Genomic DNA, 21384 nt, shown 5'->3' with positions numbered 1-21384 from the left:
TTCTTGAACGATCACTACTAATGCTTCCACGATCTCTTCGGCTACTTCTTTCAGAACCTCGCAAGATTCTAATACTTAGTCTTATAGTATCAGGAAAATAGTATTAGATAAAAGGAAAAGGACAAGAAGAGTAATAAGACTGAGGATTAGGAACATGACAGAATTTAGCAAAGGATGTCCAAGGAATTTACAAAGTGTTAAGTAGAATATGAGCAAAATTTAAATATAAACTTTGATACTAAACCTTCTGTGCAAGATGAAATGGAACAAATTACATTGGAGTCTAAGAAAATGGCAGAGAAATTGCAGAACAATTGGCTAACAGTATTAGTAAAGTAAAAGTTAGAATTTTTATTAAGAAATTATAAAGGATAGAGAATGTAATAATAGGACTGGAGTGAGTCAATGTGGATTTATGAAAAGGAAGCTAATCTACTGAATTATTTTGACGTTGAAATTATAAGCTGATAGATAACAGAAAACCAGTGGATACGATGTCTTTGAACATTCAAATGTCCTTTAGTAACATGTCATTAACAGGTTATTAGGCAAAATTAGACACATTGAATTGATGGCAACGTACTGGCATGGATTGAGGAGCGAAAAACTTCTCCATCTCCAGCCCATTTCCAGTCCCATCAGGAGCCTAAGCACTCTTGAGGATTGTTACATACCAACAAAGATGCCTACTAATGACTCAGTATCAGATGCACTTAGAAGTTTGCGTAGATTTGGTATGTCAACGAAAATAATGACTATTTATTACAGATGCACAGAGGAGAGTATCCCGACTGATTGCATCACAGTTTGTATGAAAACACCAATGCCCAGAAACAGAAAAGTCCATGCCCTCTTCTCACTACTGTCATCAGGCAGGCAGTACTGGAGCTTTAGGTCCCACACCAGCATGTTCAGGAACAGTTATCACCCTTCAACTATCAGGCTCCTGAAACAGCATGGATACCTTCTTTCATTTTAATGCTGAACTGAATCCACAGCCTAGAGACTCACTTTCAATAACTCTACTCATGTACTCAGCATTATTTACTTCCTTATTTATTTATTATTGTTACAATTTGTCCTCTATTGCACATTGGATGTTTGTCAGTCTTTGTTATGTATAGTTTTTCATAACTGCTATTGTATTTCTTTATTTTCTTGTAAACGCCTGCAAAAAATTACTCTTGTGGTAGTATATGGTGACATAAATGTACTGTAATAATAAATTTACTTTGATCCATCTCTCACTCACACTTTGGTAAGCCAGACTAATAGGTTGTGCAGCTTCTCTCTAGGTACAAACAAAAACTAAAACATAAGGATCTGGTACTGAAAGTCATACAGTGCTAGTCAATGGAATTAGAAGAGCTTCTACATGACTGTATTGAGTTAATAGAGCCAACCCAGATGAGTATGTCACCAACACTGTAGATTTATCACGAAGTGTATAAAGGACTGTGTACCAAAGAATGCAAGCTGGCCATTCCCAAACCAGAAATCACGGATGAATGAAGAGATCCACACCCAATAGGGGTCCAGGACAGCAGTGTTCAAATCTTTCACCCCTTCACTTCTCCTTCCCTACCCTCATGGCCATCATCTCTCTCTGATTACTCACCTCCTTCTCTTTATTCTATGCTCCACTGTCCTCACCAACTTGATTCATTCTTCTTTAGCCATTTATCTCTTCAACCTATCACCTCCCAGCTTCTCATCCCTCCCCCAACCATTCACCTTTCTCCTCATCTATCACCTGCCAGCTTATACTGCTCCCACTCCCCTCACCTTGTAGCCCTCCTCTTTTTCAGTCTTGATGGGCCTCAGACCTCCATAGATGCTGCCTACTTGCCATGTTCCTCCAGCATTTTATGTGTATTGCTCAAGATTTCCAGCGTCTACAGAACTTTTTGTGTTATTATCACGACCTCCTAATTTATACAATCAGCAGACCTGCTAAGTATGCCATGTACATACATACCCAAATCATTTATATACATAACGAATAACAGAGGTTCCAACATTGAATCCTGAAACACCCTACTTGTCACAGGCCCACAGTTGGAAAATTGACTTTTACGTGTCACCTTCTGCTTCCCATCATCAAGCCAATTCTAATCCACCTCACAAGCTCCCCCTGAAACCCATGCAAACTAATTTTCCAGATCAGCCTGCCATATGAGACCTTATCAAAACCATATTTAAGTAAATTTCCACCTCATTGACAATCACACAGCAGCAGATCAAAGATGAGTGATTGGCCCATTGCTCTACTCTCTCTTCATTCATGACTGTATGGCTAGGCACAGCTCAAATGCCTTCTCCTAATTCACCGATGACACTACAGTTTGTTGGCAGAATCTAAGGTGGCAATGCGGTGGAATTAATGAATGAGATAGATCGGCTGGTTGAGTGGTGTTGCAACAACAACCTCGCACTCAAAATCATCAAGACCAAGGAATTGATTGTGAATTTCAGGAAATAGAAATCAGGATAACACACAACAGTCCTCACTGCACAATCAGTGGTGAAAAGGATGAGCCACTTCAAGTTTCTGAGCATTACAGTCTAGAAGATCTATCTTGCGTCCAACACATTGATGCAATCATGAAGAAGACATGCCACTGGCTTTACTTCATTAGATGTTTGAGGATATTTGATACAAAGCCAAACACTCTTGCAAATTGCTACAGATGTACAGTGGAGGGCATTTTGTTTGCATCACAGCCTGGTAGGAAGCCTCTAGTGCACAGAATCTCAAGAGACTGCAAAGGGTTGTAGACTTAGCCAGCTCCATCGTGGGTACAACCCTCCCCATTATCGAGGATATCTTCAAGGGGCAGTGCCTCAAGGAGGCAGCATCCGTCATTCAAGACCCTCACCACCCAGGACATGCCTTCTTCATATTAATACCATCAGGGAGGAGGTACAAGAGCCAGAAAACCCATAGTCATCATTTTAGAAACAGCTTCTTCTTCACCATCAGATTTCTGAAAGGTCATGAACAAATGAATGCTAACTCATTAGTCTTCTTCTGCACTATTTATTTATATTTGGAACTTGTAGTAAATTTTATGTTTTGCACTGTACTGTTGCCACAAAACAAGTTTCATGACTATTGTCAGTTGTAATAAACCTGATTCTGTTTCTCACATCTGTTGCCCTACCTTCATCTATGTATTTTATGCTTTAAGCGAATGCCAAGGTTACTCTTCAGGAATTCAAAATACCGTGAAATAGTAAATAGGTTTCTTTTTATTTTCAATATGAACCAGTTAAGAGAAAAACATTAGTCCACTGCTGTTCCTCATTCCCAGATATAGTAAAACTCTGTTAATCTGGCTTCTTTGGGACTTCGGTGGTAACAGACTGGCAGATTTTCAGGACATCTGAATAGTATTGTAATTAATACTGCAACATACTTTCAATCTGATCTTTTTTTAAGAGATGTTACACAGAATAAATACAATAACTTTTAAGTGAATGTAGTAGGTTTAAAGAAAGCACAGGAAAAAGAGCCCCACTGAGTTCAAAGGGAACACGATGAACAGAACCAGATGAGTTAAAAGAAGCACTGGAACCAAGGTCAATGCATGTTAAAGAGAGCACAGTTACCAGGGCCCTTTGTTAAAGGGAGTGCAAGAATGGGGACTGCAGTGTGTTAAAGGGAGCATCCACTGTTTCCATGGCAACTTCTTTTAGTAGTCTGGGATTCTGATGATCAGGTTTTAGTATTTTATTGGCTTTTAGTCTGATTAATTTCTCCAGTAATTTATATTATTTATACTATTTTCCTTCAATTCCTCCTTTCCATCATACTCTTCATTCTCTTGCATTTTGCCTTCTTTCATGAAGACCAAACCAAAATATCTGATTATTTGTTCTGTTATGTCTTTGTTTCCCATTATAAATCCTCATTTTCTCAGTGTAACAAAAGAGAAGAACAAACACTCAAGAATAAGTTCTAAAGTAACACCTCAAATAAAATTGCCTTTTATTATTTGGTAATTACACAGGGTTGATGTTTCCAGTCTTCAAATAATATTGCAGTTCTTTGAATAGTCCTAATATGTTAAATGAAATCAGCCTTCAATATACAGTCGGCCTGTCATGGTCCCTCCTGGCAATCGCCCACCTGGCTATTTACCTCAGGAATTGGGCCTCAATCACCTTGTTTAGTTCCAATCATTCCCAGGTTCCACTAACGACAAACACCTGCTTTCCATCAGCAAGTGCAGTATAAAAACCCTGTGAGCACAACAAGGAGCTGCCAGTTCATTGGTTGATTCCTGTGTGAGTAACCTTGGTTCATGGTTCTTAGGACTGCCAGTTCTAAGTCTAGCATTGCTCCTGGATACCGATTCCACACTTGCTACATCAAGAACGCCTCCTGACTCTGCCTCTGCGCCCACGTTCTGCACTTAGGTTCATCCTCGGCCTTGTCCTTGCAACATGGCCCTCCTTAGCTGTGGGGGATTGGTTACGGGACCCCCCTCCCTGCAGATACCAAAAAATGCAAATGCTCAAGTCCCTTATTTAACCTGTCTCAGTGCAGTGGACATTAGGACCTGGTGGTACAGCTCTGAGTCTGCAGTGTTTATGTTCATGAAAATAATGACAATCATGATTGAAAATAAAGTGGAAGAAATAAAGCGATCAGAAAGAGGTGAAATGCCATCGGTCATTGGAAAAGCATTAAGCTACAGTCGGTCAACAATCGGAACAATTTTAATGGAGCACGTGAAAGGCCCTGCCCTGATGAGAGCTCGGGACCTGCTGCCCACAGCCATTGTTGCTGAATCCGCAGAATTTCTGTTCTGTTGATAGAAGATTATCACGATTGAAAATAAAGTGGAAATAATAAAGTGATCGGAAAGAGGTGAAATGCCATTGGTCATTGGAAAAGCATTAGGCTACAGTTGGTCAACAATCGGAACAATTTTAAAGGATAAAGTGAGAATAATAGAACATGTGAAAGGCCCTGCCCCGATGGAAGCTACAATTATTGCTAAGCATTGCAGTGGTTTAATTATTGAAATACATATATTTCTTAAGTGTTTTATATGCATAGAAAGGTAAAATATATCCTAAGATAAATGTTTGAGCTAAATAATACTGGATGTACCTGTTCCAACTTCAAATCTGACTTAAAGACAGACTCGGGAACGGTACTCATTCATAACCCGAGGAATGCTCGTACTTTAAAATCATCTCTAGATTACTTATAATAGCTAATACAACGTAAATAGTTGTTATACTGTCAACACAAGTGAAACTGCAGATGCTGGAAATAAATAGGGTTTCGGCCCGAAACGTCGTCACTACCTCCTCCCTTAGATGCTGTCTGGCCTGCTGAGTTCTGCCAGCATTTTGTGTTTTTAGTTGTTATACTGTATTGTTTAGGGAATAATGACAAGAAAAAAATTGTCTGTACATGCTCAAACAATGAGTGCTGGAGAGAGAACTTCCGGGCTTTCCCGATCAACGGTTGATTGAATCTGCGCATGCGGAACCCACAGATAAGGAGGGCCGACTGTACTACAAAACTCTAACAAGTCTGCTTGAAATTAAGATTTTTGTGACTAGTGTGCACTTTATTTTTCTCCTGCTTCTGTCCCTATTTCTTGCTTCATTACTATGTTTAAGTCCTGAGCATTGAAGACAAGTTGGCAACCTACTTCCTAAAAGTAAATCTATTTCTTTATTTTTGAGATACAGCACAGAATAAGTCCTTCTGACCTTTCGAGCCATGCTGGTCCAGCAATCCCCCAATTTAATCCTAGGCTAATCATGTAACAATTACAATCGAATTGTAAACCTAACAAACTAAACAGTATGACTTTTAACTATAGGAGGAAACTGGAGCATCTGCAGGAAACTCTCATAGTCATGGGAAGAACATACAAACTCCTTACAGGCAGTAGCAGGAATTGAACCTGGGTCACCTGTTCTGCAAAGTGTTTTGCTAACCACTACACTACCATGCTGCCCAAACATGCAGAGACATACAACAATAACTTAAGATATTTTTCATTACAGTTAGATACTTAGAGCATAACTACTTAATGAACAAAAATGTGAATCTACCACAGAAGGAAATAAATTTTAAAAAAACCTTTAAAAATATATGAGAATATATCTTTGATAATAACTAAGTCTGATATAGACAGTTGGCTTTGAAATTGATTTACCTTACGATCAGTATTAAGGCATGCCATTCTTTTGGCTTCAACGAAGGCTTGAAGTTGTTCATAATCAATTGGTTTGTATTTCTGACTTCCAAGACCATTTTTTATTCTTATAACCAGCTTCTCTAATGGAAAATTATAGAAACAAAAGTAAGTTACAAATACAGTCCCACATGTGCAAGGGAAACCTCTGTACAAGAAAACTAAAACTAATTAAGTCACCAGTTAGTGTGAGATCTTAAGTCATCCAATAATATTTAATCTTGTATTGACTACTACAACTTATAATGTTTATGTGCTATTTTACTGTTAACAAAATTCTGAGTCCCCCCTATTCCTGCTGTTTAAGTTACAGGATAAATTCTGAATCCATTGGTATTTTATTTGGTACATTTGAAATTTATAAATTTCAATCAAACATCATGTAATTCTTAGAGGAAAAACATTAACACAATGTTCAAACCACATTTTGTATTCAGACAGGTGTCCTTGACAGTGGCAATTATTAGTTTTATTTCATAATTCAGCAATTTATAGTGAATGAAAGTAAAATATACAAGTACCGGAAACAACTGATAGGATAAGAGAACATGACATTGTAGGATACAATACAATGATTATTGTTAAAAATACTTAAGGGCACCTCAAATATACAGTTGATACATAAAATACATTCATGGCTAGTTGTACTGATTGTTGGTCCACTTTCTGCAAGATATTCAGATGAATTCTGTGTTTATCTTTGTTAAATAATGTTTATGTTTGGATTATGGAAAGCTCCTGTGCACACTGTCAATGAGAAGTCAAATTACTCAAGATGAAACTGTAAATAGTTTGTCTTGGGGAATGAAAAAGTTATTGATTTAAGAGACATTGAAGCATACATTATTGATAATAGCCAATTACAATTTTAATTTTATTGTGGTTACCTTAGATTTAAAAAAGAATAGTATGAAATAGTGACTTTTTTAACAAGTTGTCACTTCAGAATACAGTATGTGTCCATGAGTTTTGTTTGCATTTTTCATTCACTTGATTTTTATTAACTTTTTTATCCCATCAAATTTTACTGCACATGAAAAATAAACTGCCTCTAAATAAAATGCAGGTAGTTCATGAGAAAAACACAGACTATTCATTTAGTTTTGGAAATCTCAGAACTTTCCAACTGAGGTACTGAGTAGCAATTAGAAAAGACTAAAAGTGATTTTTGTCTTGCTTAAAGGCATCAAGCCTTCAATCTGTCTTTCCAAGATCATCTAATTCCATACAAGTTGAAATTCAAACCTGAGGTTCTCAATCTGTGGAGCTCAGCAACATTCTACCTGTAGTATCAACAAACAGTCCACACATTGGTTCATTCACCTGCCCTTTCTAAACTCCAGCCCTGCTCCCCTTCCTTACCTGGTAGAACCTCCCTGTCATCTTACACCCCTTCTCAGTCCACTAATCACCTCACACTCCTTTATCATCACTTTCCTTCTCCTCTTCATACTGCCCATCCCGCCTCTCTCGGTTCTGATGTTGGGTTTTGACCCCCAAAGCTAACTATTCCTTTCCTCCCACAGAAACTGCTCATCTCACTGGGTTCCTCCAGTTTGCCCCATATTCAAGTTAAACCACATTCACATAAATATACTAAAACAGGAAATTAAATCTTCTGCTTTGTAAAACCTATTCACACTTATTTTCCTGTTCACGCAAGGCCTTTTGCTACATCACTCCCTCTGAAAGTATTTTCCCATCACAATTTTTACTGCTCCATTTGTTAAACTGTACAACTAACATTTGAAAATTAATTCTTGTGATTTTTGTGTCGATTCAAATCTATATACATGCAGTTTACAACAAAGACATCAGATAGCAAACGGAAATGATAAAGCGGGAGGCATGTCTTTTTTAATATAGTATTTCTTTAACAAATAGAAATGCTAAAACAACCATGGAGCTCAGCTTGAGGATGCCCAGCCTAAATTGAATAGATAATTACATAAACCAGCATAGGAGAGGAAGATTTATTATACACTACCTGCATCTTCTGCCCTATGATTTGTGATGAACATTCTAAGGTCTCTTCCACTCATTATTCCTATGAAAAGTGAATTGCACAAATCATTAAAACTCTAATTGTGAACTAGACTATTTTCTTAGAAGAAAGCTGGAATGTAAAATACCAATGAACTATATTCAAATTGTGAACTTGTTAACAATTATGTCTATATCAAGTGAATAGATTTGGTCAGTAGCCCTAATACATCTGAAGCATTAAGTTAAGGCTCAAGACCCACTGCAGAGCAGAAAGGTCCAGGCTAATCTCTTAGAGCAACACCAAGTAATCTTGCACTGATGCCATCCTTCTGATACCAAATCAAACAAAGTCTCCATCTGCTTTCTTAAGAGGATGTAAAAGAAAATACGACTCTGTGATTTTGCATGGTTAATTGGATGTTGTTTCTAATTATGGTGTCTAGGCCAACACCAGATCTGATATTATTCTTATTATGTTTAGTTGTGGTAGTTTTCTGCTGTAAATCATTCATTTCAGAGGATGATTAAGAGTCATCAACATGGTTGTCATTCTGGATCAGCAATAAAGGACTGTGGAATAATTTAGATGTGGAGCTTATAAATGGCCCTTGTAGACGCAGCATCCGAATGCTTATGCAGTTGAGTTTCTAGTCACTAGTGACCTTCAGAATGGTTCCACTGATGGTCAAGGATATTTGATTCAATTCTCTTGTACTGGGCATGGCTATTGCCTGGCATTTCTATGGTACAAAATGTTACTTGTCACTTACTGACCTGTATCCTCGTCTTGCAACAGGCAGTGGAGAGAGAAGTGTTTTCTTCTTCCTCACTTCAAATAGAATTAAACATTGAATCAGCAAAATTCCTCAATTCTGACCTTGATGAAGTAACCACAAAGGGTTAGGCCTAGGACACTGCCCTTGGGCTGGGACAATTGCCTCCAGTAACCACATTGTTTTGCCTTCTGCAGGTTATGACCGTTGACCCCTTGATACCCAATTACTTCAGTTACAATAAACCTTCCTGTTGCAACACTTGGTCAAATGTAATCTAGATCCCAGATACCTGTCCTATGAAATTTGGCTATGTTTGGATTAAACCTATGATGAGACCTAGAGTTCAATGTTCCAAGTGAAACTGTGCATTGATGAGCAGATAAGTGGGAGCGAGTGTTGCTTGAAGGTATCTTCCATCACAATGCTGATGATAGAGGAGACTGAATGGTAATTTTATGAATTTCAATTGCCCTGCTTTTTATTAGAGGCATACACGAGCAAATTCCCACTTCTTTGAGCAAATGCCTGTGCTGTAACTATTTAGAACAGCTTGACAGCTGGGCCCTCGAGTTACAGAGCCTAGATCTCCAAAAAAAAACTCTTGACAACTGTTTCCTCAGTTAGTCCAGTTTAGTAAACCATGATATTAAGAGTTAATATTTCTTCAGTTAGTAAGTAATAACATTTTAATAACTTAGTCAATTTATTGTATTTCAGAGGAAGGATTCATCAGCAAAATCTCCTCTTTTAATGTTTGAACTGATCAAACTTTAACTCACGCCCGAGTTGTCCCGGTAGTGACAATCACCCGTTGATTTCACGCGGAATCACTGAGGAGAAACGGGGATGATGGCCCAATGCACCTCTCTGGCTTCCAACGCCGCGGATTGTTGACAGCCGACACCACGATGGCAACCAAGTACGTGCTTCCCAGTTGGCTTATTTTTGCACCGGGGTGGGCCAATGGAAAGGAGGAAAGCTGATGGGCTGACCAATGCGGACCGGCCGTGCCTCACTCCAGGGCGGTGACGCATCGGCAGTCGGCTCGAATTCGGCTCGGTGCTGGGAGATGTAAGCACGAGAGGTCGGGCTTTGGATGGCTTTTTTGCTCATCGCTAACCTTTTGTGGCGTCCTTTTCCGAGGCCACATCTGGTTGTGTATCGTTAGCCCGAGCGGTAAGTGTTTCGTTGTGTGCGGGACCACGGGCGGAGGTTGGATCTCGGGGTACAGACAGGTGTTCATGGCCCCGGGCCGGCAGAGTAATGTGTTGGAAGCTGGAAAGGGTAGGGAGCCGGGTGCGGGCTGTTTGCCTTATTCCCCATCTCTTCTTCTCTCCACTCCCCCCCCCCACCCCATGTCATTAGTGATTACTTTTAAGGGAATTTGTTCCACTTCTATTCTCCGCAATCTTTGATTTTTTCCCCCATTGTTCTTGGGGTGAATCCCAAAGCAACACTCTCTGAAATGTTTTCTGTTCATTGAAATGGGGTTTCGATGTTCCTGTATACTTCGATGAGTGCCGAATACAGTGAAGGTGTGGCGATAAAGCTTTCTATTTGAGCTGTGATTGGAATTCGAGTACCGACAGACCGTTTTCTCCTGTTCATGTGTTTTCCAGTGTAATGATCGTGAAATATAAAAAAAAGCTTGCATTGCAACTGCAGGGATCTATCGTTTGTTTGTATCATTTACTGGAACGTAGTACGCCTTTGCGCCAGTTATGCTGCATTGGCTATACTAGTCTGTCGAGAATATGATCGCTGATTGTGAATGGTGATAAAACAGCCCTTGTGCAGTAATTGGGCGTAACTAAATCTCAGCGGGTGTGACTGGTTTTTGTTAACTTTTAACTGGAAAGCAATTTTTTTTAAATAAGGTAATTTCACAGTTGCATATTTAAGAATTTTAATCCCGTTGATTATGAGTTATTGCGGAACAAAATTCGAAACATGCAGCGCTCAGTGTATTTCAGATCGATAACTGTCTTATTTTATAAGCTTACTTCAACTCGGCCAATTTAAATGAAATCATCAATTGACAATTCAGTACTTAAATTTCTTTTTAAAAAAACAAATTTGTGGAGCAGGGGGTTTTACGGAAACGTATACAAACCTGTGAATGACATGAGACTAGGTTCGTGTAATTCATCGGTTTGTCAAATCCCTTATGTTATCGATACTTCATCATTCAGCATCTTGTTCTCAGATGAAGTATTCTTAATAATGCTTTTGTTTTGACCATAAACTTATTGTCTTTGTTTTTAAATAGAAATGTGCCTTTTATCAAATCTATACCATCTTGAAAAAGAGCTTGATCGTGTATTCTGCTTTTTATTTCAAAGATGAAAACAGCATAGGAACTGAAAAATCATAAAATAAACTGTTAGATGGCTTGTAGATCATGCAGTAGAGAGAGAGACCCATAGAAATTTCAGTCTTGTACTAAATTTAAATTCCAGAGAATTTAGCTTTGTTAGATTAGATAAATGTTAAAAATGTCATTGAGAGTAAAGACGGCAATATTTACAGCATCATTTGGCTCATGTACTGAACATGAATTGCTTTGAGGTTCAAGTAAATACTATAGATGCAACTGTTTTGTGTACAAAAGGGTGGAGCGATCAACAGACTGCAACACAATATTAAAATGCTTTTCTGTATTGCACACAAGCCTTACTGTATGTATTGTATCTCATTGTGTGCCACAATCCTCAGGTGCATCAATATCTTTTTATGTATTTAGAAACAAAATTTGAAGATCTGTAATAGACTTAAAGGAAATGTGGACGAAATAGGCAGATGTACGATAAAATTTAATGCTGGGAAGTGTGAAATTTGGAATTTGGTAGGAAGAATGAAAAGAACAAAAAGTGACTTTCAGAATTGTGCCGACAAGAACTGGTTGAGTGTGTGTGTGCATAACCTGTTGAACTTGAGAGTGTAGGTTGGAAATGTGGTTTAAATGCACGTGGAATCTCTAATCTTTATAAGCAGCATAAAGTATATTAGCATGAATGTGACAATGAGCCCTTAGAAAATGCATTTGTCTGCAGCTGTAGTATCCAATTAGATCAGGGGTTCCCGACATTTTTTTACGCTGTGGATCCCGACAGTTAACCAGGGGTTCTGTGGACTCCTGCTTTAAATGAGCCACACTTTTTGGGAAAGATGCAAAAGCTTTAGAGACAGTGTAGAAGACAGTTTCCAAAGGATTCTGGTGATAGGGACCTTATGTTATAGATTTGTCAAAGAGTGACGTAGAGATTGTGTTTACACGGTAGGATCAAGAATTATGGAATATAGAATGAAGGAAGGTGATTTGCAAATAATAAAAAAGTGTGATTGCTTAGGTTCCAAAATGCAGTGCCAAGGGTGGTGATGGGAGGCGTGTTCATTTGTAGTATTCATATGAAATTGGGTATGTATCTAAAAGGCAAGAAGTGGAGCACATAGTGCAGTCTCTGCTTTCTAGCACCAGAGACCAGGGTTCAGTGCTGACTATGGATCCTTCTGTGTCAAGTTTGCACCTTCTACCTGTGACCATGTACGTTTCCTCTGGATGTTCTGATTTCCTTCCACATCCCCAAGACATGCAGATTAGTGGGTTAATTTACCGTGATAAATATGTAGGTGTGGTGAATATGGGGGGAGTTTATGAAAATTAGGAAATTTGCTTTAAAAAAGGAATTGATGCAAATGGGTGGCTGATGGTCAGTATGGAATCAGTGCAACAAAGACCCTGTCTCTATGAATTTACAGATCAATGAATAGTGCTTACAAAGAGCTCGTACTACTAACTTTTTTTGCAGAAATATTTGGTGATAGTGCATTATATCCTAGTGTCTGCTAATCCTAGCTTCTTAAATTTCAAGGGTGAAAATGTGTGAATTGCTGCTGAAGATGCCATGTTGAATTGCTGAACTATCATTGTAGATGTATTACAGAATCATTGTATTATTATGGAAATAGTAAAAAATTAAGGTACTGGATGTTGTAGTCTGATGGGTTGCTTTGTCTTTCTTGTTGAACTTGTATTTATCCACATTACTGAAAGTATTATGTCACACAACTGAATTGTAGATAGCATATAGTAGGGAATAGGAAGGTAAGTCTCTAGTCTGCTTCTGCAGTGTAGTATTTTTTTGCAGCAAACAAATTTAATTTTCTGTCAATAATAATCTCTGTGCTTTTGGTAGGGAATTCAACTTCAATTGGCTGAAGTACTTGATGGTCAAGATAGGTGGACTCACTCATTACTCCTGCAGTTGGTCCCAAAGCTTAATAAACAAGTAATAAGTCATGGGTTTACTGGAAATCAATTTTCTCACTGAAATTGGTCTCAGGTTACAACATTAGCTTGAGTTCTCAGTTTTGAGCTTCTAAACACCATTTTGATTTTTCTTTTACAATGAGCATAGAACTTTCCAGTATATACAGGTATACAGGCCCATCCCTTTTGTACAGGTCATGCCTACCCTAAAAGTGATCCAAGTGATCCACAAGAGGAAACCTTGCTCCCTGCTCCAATTCTTCAGCCACACATTCATCTGTCATATCCTATTCTTACTTTCACTGGTGTGTTCAAAGTACATATATTATCAAAGTGTGTATACCATATACAACTTCAATTTTTCTCTCCTTGGAGGCAGCCACAGAACAAAAAAAACCAGTAAAACTTCTTTTTAAAAAAAAGTCAAACACACAATGTGCAGAGAAAATTGTGTACAGTAGTACTAATGTGTATCACAACTTCTGTCTGCACACCCTCCCCCTTAAGAATGCTGTTGACCTGAGCTGAGATGTCCCTCAGCTTGCAACTGGGAGACACCATCCTGGAGTCTCATTTTTGTCCACAGAATCTCCTGTCTCAAACATGAGAAAATCTGCAGGTGCTGGAAATCCAAAGCAACACACATGAAATGCTGGAGGAACTTAGCAAGCCAGACAGCATCTACGGAAAAGAGTAACCAGTTGACGTTTTGGGCCAAGACCCTTTAGCAGGACTTCATCAGGAATCTTCTGTCTCTTCCCCAAGTATTCAATCTGCTGTTTTTTCCCCCCTTTCCCTTCTGAACTGTAGAACCAAACTCATTGCCAGAGACCTGGTCATTGTGGCTTACTCTGGTAGGTTGTCTTTCCTCCCATCCACCAGCATACAAAGTGGTCTACTTGTTATTGAAGGGAATGGCCATGGGGTACTCCACATGTCCACTCCCTACTCACCTGACAATCATCCAGCCTCCTGCAACTTGGGTATGACTGCTTCTCTGTAGCTCCTACCTATTAGCTTCCCATTCTCCTGAATGAGCTTTAGGTAGCAATTAAAGAAACTGCAAGTCTTCCAGATCTCTCGTATCTTGCAAGAGGAGCACATCACTGCGAGGGATTCCATTCTTGCTGCTAATAATGAATGAAACTAAATAAGAAGAAAAACAGAAACCTCAACCAAGCCTCCATCTCTTGCCAAAGCCTTAGGTCCCTGCTTGAACTCTGCTGCTCACACAATGACTTAAACTTTTTATTGTCCCTTGCCAATTGTCTAATAACCCAAACAATCCTAAGCTCAGCAGAAAGTCTTAGAAGTTCCAACTTGCTTCATAAATCTGACACTAGCTATGATCTCAAGCTCAGCAGAAAGTCTAACACATGGTAAATAGTATGTAACCTGCTGTTCATTATAAATAATAGTAAATAACACAGTAACTCCACTAACTCCAGTACTACTTAATTGTTTTCCCCTCAGTCACCTTATGTACAGCCTACAATCACTTCATGAACATACAGTCAATCTATGTATAAAAGCTACCTTGTGTGTTTATATTTTTTATTACTGTTGTGTTCTTTATCTTTTGTGTTTTGTTTTGTACTGCATCGGCTCCGGTGTAACAGTTATTTTGTTCTTACACTTGTGTGCAGGAAATGACATTTAACAGTCTTGAATTTTGAAATGCCATGTAACAATAGAGCTTATCTCCATGAGTATTGTTTCTGTCTTCAATGTGACTTTATTCTGCAGTTTACTTGATTAGTCTCTGAGACAGCTTTCCTTTCTTTATCAATCTTTTTATTAGTTAAATAAAAGAGTACATATATAACCAAGAGGAGAATTATCTCAAATATCTAGGTAAAATAAACATTATCAAGATGGTACATAGTATTTACCTAATAGTATATAATAAAGAAAAACATAATTGATTCTCCTCTTATCCATAAAAAGAAGAAAAAAGATAAAGAAACTTTTATAATTAAAATGTACACAAAAAAACACCAAAACAAAAAACAAATTCCAATTTAGATATATATTGATGCACAGAAAGTGGGCTTTGATGTTGGGCGTGCTGTGCCATATGATCTTTAACCTTTTTACATAACACAATACATTACTACAGTACTCCATGTGCGGTCTGATCAATGCCTTATAAAGCCTTAACATTGCATCATTGCTTTTATATTCTAGCCTTCACGAAATGAATGCTAACATTGCATTTGCCTCCCTTATCACTGACTCAACACACAAGTTAACCTTTAGGGAATCGTGCACAAGGATTTCCAAGGTCCTTGTACCTCTGACTTTTGAATTCTCTCCTCTTTGGAAAATAGGCTATTCCTTTCTTCCTTCTACCAAAATGCATGACTGTACACTTCCTATACTATATTCCATCTGCCTCTTTACCCATTCTCCCAATCTTTCCAAGCCCTTCTGCAGACTCCCTGCCTTTTTAACACTGTCTGCTCCTCTACCAATCTTTGTATCATCCACAAACTTGGCCACAAAGCCATCAATTCCATCATCCAAATAATTGACATAATGTGAAATGAAGTCCCAACACTGATCCCTGTGAAGCACCACTAGTAACCGGCAGCCAACCAGAAAAGACCTCCTTCATTCCTATGCTCCTGTCAGTCAGCCAATCTTCTATCCATGCTTGTACATTTCCTGTAATATCATGGGTTCTTGTTAAGCAGCCTTGTGTGGCACCTTACATGGCTGATACAAAATACTCAAGTTTGTCTGCCATTTCTTTGTCTCTTACTACTACCCCATTCAGCATCCAGCATCACTGTCCAGCAGTCTTAAATCTCCAACATCCCACTAATTTTTGGTATATGCCTTATCTTTAATTTTTATCTTTCACTTCCCTTGTCAGCCTGTTTCTGTTATTTTCCCCCTCCCCCTTTAGAATACTTATTCATCTTTGGGATCTATTCTGTCCCTTCCAGATTGCTTGCAGAAACTCCAGCCATTGCTGTTCTGCCGTTATCCCTTCTAGTTATTGTTGCATTTTCTTTAGAATTTGTGTTTTTTTAAGAAGCAGAATTGCTAGCTCGATTCTCAACCCTGCACAGATGGAAAGTGTGCAGGGATCTGACTGGATTTGAACCCTGGACCATTTGCCTTGAACTCCAGTGCAAATACCATTACGTCAATCACCAACTGCATCCCATCTAGTGTCCCCTTACAATCAACTTTAGCCAGGTCCTCGCATACCTCTGTAATTCCCTTTATTCCACTGTAATACTGATATTATCTGACGTTGCTTCTCCCTCTCAAGCTACTATACATGTTGAGTTCTATCATATTATGATCACTGACCCCTATAGGCTCCTTTACCTTAAGCACGCTAATCAAATCTGATTCATTACTCAACACCCAATCCCGAATTGCCTTTCACTTATTGGGCTCAACCACAGGTTGCTCAAGAAAGCCATCTTGTAGGCATTCTATAAATACTCTCTCTTGGGATGCAGCACCAACCTGATTTGCCTAATCTATTTGCAAATTGAAATAGCCCATGACGATCGTAATGCTGCCCTTTTCACATGATTTTGTTATTTCCCTGCGTAATTTGAATCCCACATTGTGGCCACTGTTCAGAGTCCAATATATAGCACCCATCAGTGTCTTTTTATCCTTGTAGTTTCTTTACCCAGAAGGATTCTACATCTTCTGATCCAATGCCACCTCTTTAAGGATTTGATATCATTTTATACCAATGGAGCCACCCTGACCCCTCTGCCTACCCACCTGTTGTGGATAACACTTCGGTCACAAATAAGCTGAGACTGGGACAGGGCTGAAGAGAGGAGTTTTGTTGATGGTATGGGTACGAAATTAGAAAAACTAGGTTAAAAATGACACCCACGACTGCTAGTTGCGGAGGGAGGCAGGGAATTTGTGATGGTGATCAATAGATGTTTTGCTTTCTTCAATATTCAATTTCAAATTTCTGCATATTCAACATTTAGTAATGAGCAAGCATTCTGACAGTTGCCGTGTAGGAAACGTGAAAGGAAATGGAGATGCGATAGAGCAAACTGTTATTGCGTGCAAATAAAATCTCCTTTTTCCTCAATGATGTTACCAACCGCCAACATGTAGTTCATGCATTGGGGAAGAAGGTCGAGGCACAGGTTTGGAATTGGGAAGAGAAGTCAATGCTGAGTTTCCTATAGCTATGACTATATGTATAAAAATGTAGCTAAGTATGGGAAATACTTTTATCATCAAGCTTTGGAGCTCTTTGGTGTGGTCAGCAGTGCTGAAGGTTGAAGGTAAAGGGTGATGACTGAGCAAGAATAGATTGCATTTGTCACAGTCGCATATCTTAAGTTACTTGTCTCTCTAATTATAGATGTTTTAGTATGTTATCTTCCAGCAAAGGTTCTAGTATTTTCCATACTGTTGGATAAGATACACAAGCAGAAATTCTATGTATCTGAAGTACTGACTTAATGTTGATTAGAATAATATCCCAAAGTACATTGATTATGTCATATTCTACCATTTTCGTGCCTCTTCCTTGATATTATATATAACTACTTATATGCATATATTATGTGTTAGAACAATATTAATGTGATTCTTTGTGCTTTTCAAAATATTTCATTTTATTAATTTTGAATGGTCCCTTGATAATTTGTTAACTTATGTGTTGTCAAGTTTGTGGATGGTGCAACGATAGGTGGAAGGACAGGTCATATTGAGGAAGCAGTGAGTCTGCAGAAAGACTTAAACAGATTAAGAGAATCGGCATACAAATGGCCAATAGTATTAGGTGTAGGGAAGTATTTGATCGTACACTTTGGTAGAAGGGATAAATGTGTCAATTATTTTCTAAGTGGGAAGTTAATTCAGAAAGTGGAGCTACAAAGTGACTTGGGAGTCCCAGTACAGGGTTCCCTGAAGATCAACTTTCAGGTTGAGTCGGTGGTAAGGAAGGCAGATGCAATGTTCATCTTAGGAGGTTTTATAAGGCATTGGCCAGACCACATTTGGAGTATTGTACGCAGATTTGGGCCTTTTATACTGGCATTGAAGAAGGTCCAGAGGAGGTTTACTAGAATGATACTGGAAATGAAGTAGTTAACGTGTGAGTAGTGTTCAAAGGTGCTAGGCCTGTACTTGCTGAAGTTTAAAAGAATGTGGGGGGGGAATCTCATTGAAACCTATCAAATGTTGAAAGACCGAGATAGAGTGGATATGAAGAGGATGTTTCTTACAGCAGGGAAGAACAGAGGTACTAGCATGTCCCTTGAGAACAGGAAGGATTTCTTTAGCCAGCAGATGGTGAATCTGTGGAGTTCATTGCCATAGATGGCTTTGGAGGCTATGTCATTGGGTATATTTAAAGCAGAGCTTGGTAAGTTTTTAATTAGTAAGGGTGTTAAAGGTTATAGGGTGAGAGTAAGACAGTGTGTTTGTGTGGGGATTGAATGGTGGAGCAGACTTGATGAGCCAAATGGCAATTCTGCTCCTATAGCTTTTGGTCTTTATAGAAACAAATTTTCACTTATTTTCCCTTTCCCTCACAGCTTGTAAATGATTGGTCGCTATTCTATGCGCTGGAGAAAAGCTTTCATTCTTTCTCATCTAATGTCCTGTCACTTGTAAAGTGAAGCTAAGTTACAACCTTTTTCATGACTGTCCTTGAAGTTGCAGTACCCAGCAGTGCATGCAACTGTTTCTAATTGTGCATTAGCTACTAACCTCAGACAAGAATCTCAGTTTTTGGGATAAGGTAAGTTTAGTTGCTGACTTTTGAGGGTATTATTTTAACCCTATGATGAATAGCAATGAAAAAATCTGCACTATGTATTTCTATGCAACATGTATAGTATATATTAAATTATTTGTAAATTGCTAATTATTTCCATTTGATCGCTTATCCTTCACAACCAAGTGTTTTCCAATTCCATTTTCTATTTCTTGTTTTTGGGAGTGGTAGGATGGTGGAAGAAGGTGAAATTGCACAGTCATTTAAGTGCCCTTAAAATTGAATTTTCAAGTTCTAACAGCTTGCTGCATGTTCTTTCTTCACTGCACTACCCCAGTTGTTCCCTCTCTATCTTTTAAAACAGGAACAGCCCCGCCACCCCTCCCTCAGTCCACTCTGTCTGTACCAACCTGGATCTAACTGATCCAGTGCACCCACATATGGTCTGTTACCTTCAGTTCCTTGTTAGTTCACGTGTGTCTAAATGCTGTTGTATCTCAAGTAAACTCTTCTCAGGCTTCCAGTCTGATACAGGTATTAACTTTAACTGATGTTTCAATGACAAACTCTGCCATCTTCATTAGGGATGATGCCTGGGAATGTCTTGTCTGGTGGTGTTTGTACCTCCTTCATCTGTCCCTCTTGATTGATTAGTCCTTATCCAATCAGGTTTCTGCTGTCACACCTTTACAATTGAATTCCAGTTTTTACTTAGAGTGAGACCTTCATCTTTGTTAAAATTCTTTTCCTCTAGTTTTATTCCACAAACGAAGGTCTCGCTCTAAGTAAAAACTGGAATTTGATTATAAGCCAAGTGAGACAGCAGAAACCTGATTGGTTGGGGCCTCATCCAATCAGGAGGGACTGAAGTTGGGAGTATAAATACAACCAGAAAATATGTGCCCAGGCATCATCCCTAATGATGAATTTGTCATCGTAATGTCAGTTAAAATCGATAGCTGGAAGCTTGAAGAATTTATTCGTCATATACGCTAGATCCTTTTTCGCTATTGTATCTTCTCCCACCTATCCTGCAGTGCATTCCAGGCATCTACCAATCTTGTTTTCTTCAAGAAAATCTTGTCTTCTATGCCTGTGAATGAACATGCCATTTTTTCCACTAACCTCATCAAGACCTGAGTATGGCTTCAAGACCCTTGAAGAACCAGGAGATTTGCAATCTTTTGAGGGCTAGATCTGTGGTGGTCAAGACCAATGATCCGGAGTCCTAGAAGAAGTACAACTATGACCTATAGTAAACCATAGAGAGCAAAAAGGCAATTTGTGTGAAGAGACACGTGATAGCTGTGACAGTGTTTGTATACTATCACTTACAGTAAGGCAAAAACCTATCAGCATAAATGGCTGTGATGCTTCACACCCTGGTGAACTGAGTGACTACTATCCACAATTTGAAAGGGAGAATTTAAACTACAATTGTGTGACTCCCAAGAGCATCTGGCAAGCCCTGATCTGTGTCGGAGGCCAAAATCAGAACATCCTTCAAGAGTAAACCCAGCAAGGTGTCTGGCCCAATAATGTACCTGGTAGGGTAATGAATACTTGTGCTGACCAACTAGCTAGAGTGTTCAAAGACATCTTCAGCCCTCGTTGCAGTTGGAGGTTCTAACCTTCTTCAAAAGGGCATTGATCATACTGGTACCTAAGTGATAAGCTGCCTCAACAGCTATTGCTTGGTACCACTTAAATTTAACATATAAAGTGTTTTGCCAGTAGGTCATGGCTAGAATTAGCTTCTGCTTCGGCAAGTGCCTGGACAAATACCTGGACTAGTTGCAGATTGTCTACTGCCACTACAACAGATGCTATCTCATAGGTTCTCCATTCCGCCTTGGACCATCAGGACAACAGCAACACCTGTTTCAGGTTCAGGTTGATGTTGATGGTTTACAGCTTGGCTTTCAATTCCATTATCCTGCAGTACTAATCCAACAAATTTCAAAACCTGGGCCTCTATCTCCCTCTGCAGTTGCATCCTTGACTTCATTACAACAAGACCACAGTCAGTGCAGACCAGTAATGTCATCCCTTTGTGGACTATGAACACATCTGCATATCCAAGGATGTGTGCTTAGCACATTGTTCTACTCTTTTTACTGTCATGACTGTGGCTGAGCACAGCTCGAGCACCATTTATAAATTCACTGATGACACCACCGTTAACAAAATCTCAGATGGTAATGTGGAGGCATACAAGAGCAAGATTGGCTGATTGAGTGAAATCACAATCGGCCTTGAATGCAACATCAGTAAGATCAAGGAATTGATTGTGGACTTCAGGACACAATGTTCTGTGGACAGATGAGACGAAAGTTGAACTTTTTGACAAAAATTCCCACTGCTATGTTTAGAGGAAAAAGAGCACTGCACACAAACACC

The 21384-nt window shown here is 38.9% G+C and overlaps 2 protein-coding genes across 9 annotated transcripts in view; one reads left to right on the top strand and one right to left on the bottom strand.

Annotated features, from left to right (window-relative positions):
* Positions 1 to 9890, bottom strand: part of LOC132392526 (coiled-coil domain-containing protein 148-like) — a 101844-nt gene extending 91954 nt beyond the window's left edge. For all 3 annotated transcript variants that reach the window (XM_059966504.1, XM_059966505.1, XM_059966503.1), the window contains exons 1-3: positions 9769 to 9890; positions 8215 to 8274; positions 6189 to 6310 (exon numbers count right to left, since the gene is read on the bottom strand). In XM_059966504.1, coding sequence (XP_059822487.1) covers positions 6189 to 6310; positions 8215 to 8269 — 177 coding nt within the window. In that variant the 5' untranslated portion in view covers positions 8270 to 8274; positions 9769 to 9890. The remainder of the gene's footprint in view (positions 1 to 6188; positions 6311 to 8214; positions 8275 to 9768) is intronic.
* Positions 9891 to 10000: 110 nt separating this feature from the next.
* The window catches only part of pkp4 (plakophilin 4), a 185508-nt gene continuing 174124 nt past the window's right edge, over positions 10001 to 21384 (top strand). For all 6 annotated transcript variants that reach the window (XM_059966497.1, XM_059966500.1, XM_059966498.1 and 3 more), the window contains exon 1: positions 10001 to 10165. The gene's annotated coding sequence lies outside the window, so the exon portion shown is untranslated. The remainder of the gene's footprint in view (positions 10166 to 21384) is intronic.

Source organism: Hypanus sabinus, chromosome 4, assembly GCF_030144855.1.
Source record: "Hypanus sabinus isolate sHypSab1 chromosome 4, sHypSab1.hap1, whole genome shotgun sequence".
NCBI lineage: Eukaryota > Metazoa > Chordata > Chondrichthyes > Myliobatiformes > Dasyatidae > Hypanus > Hypanus sabinus.
Note: the sequence above shows the minus strand (reverse complement) of the source record. Positions and strands in the feature narration are given on the sequence as shown.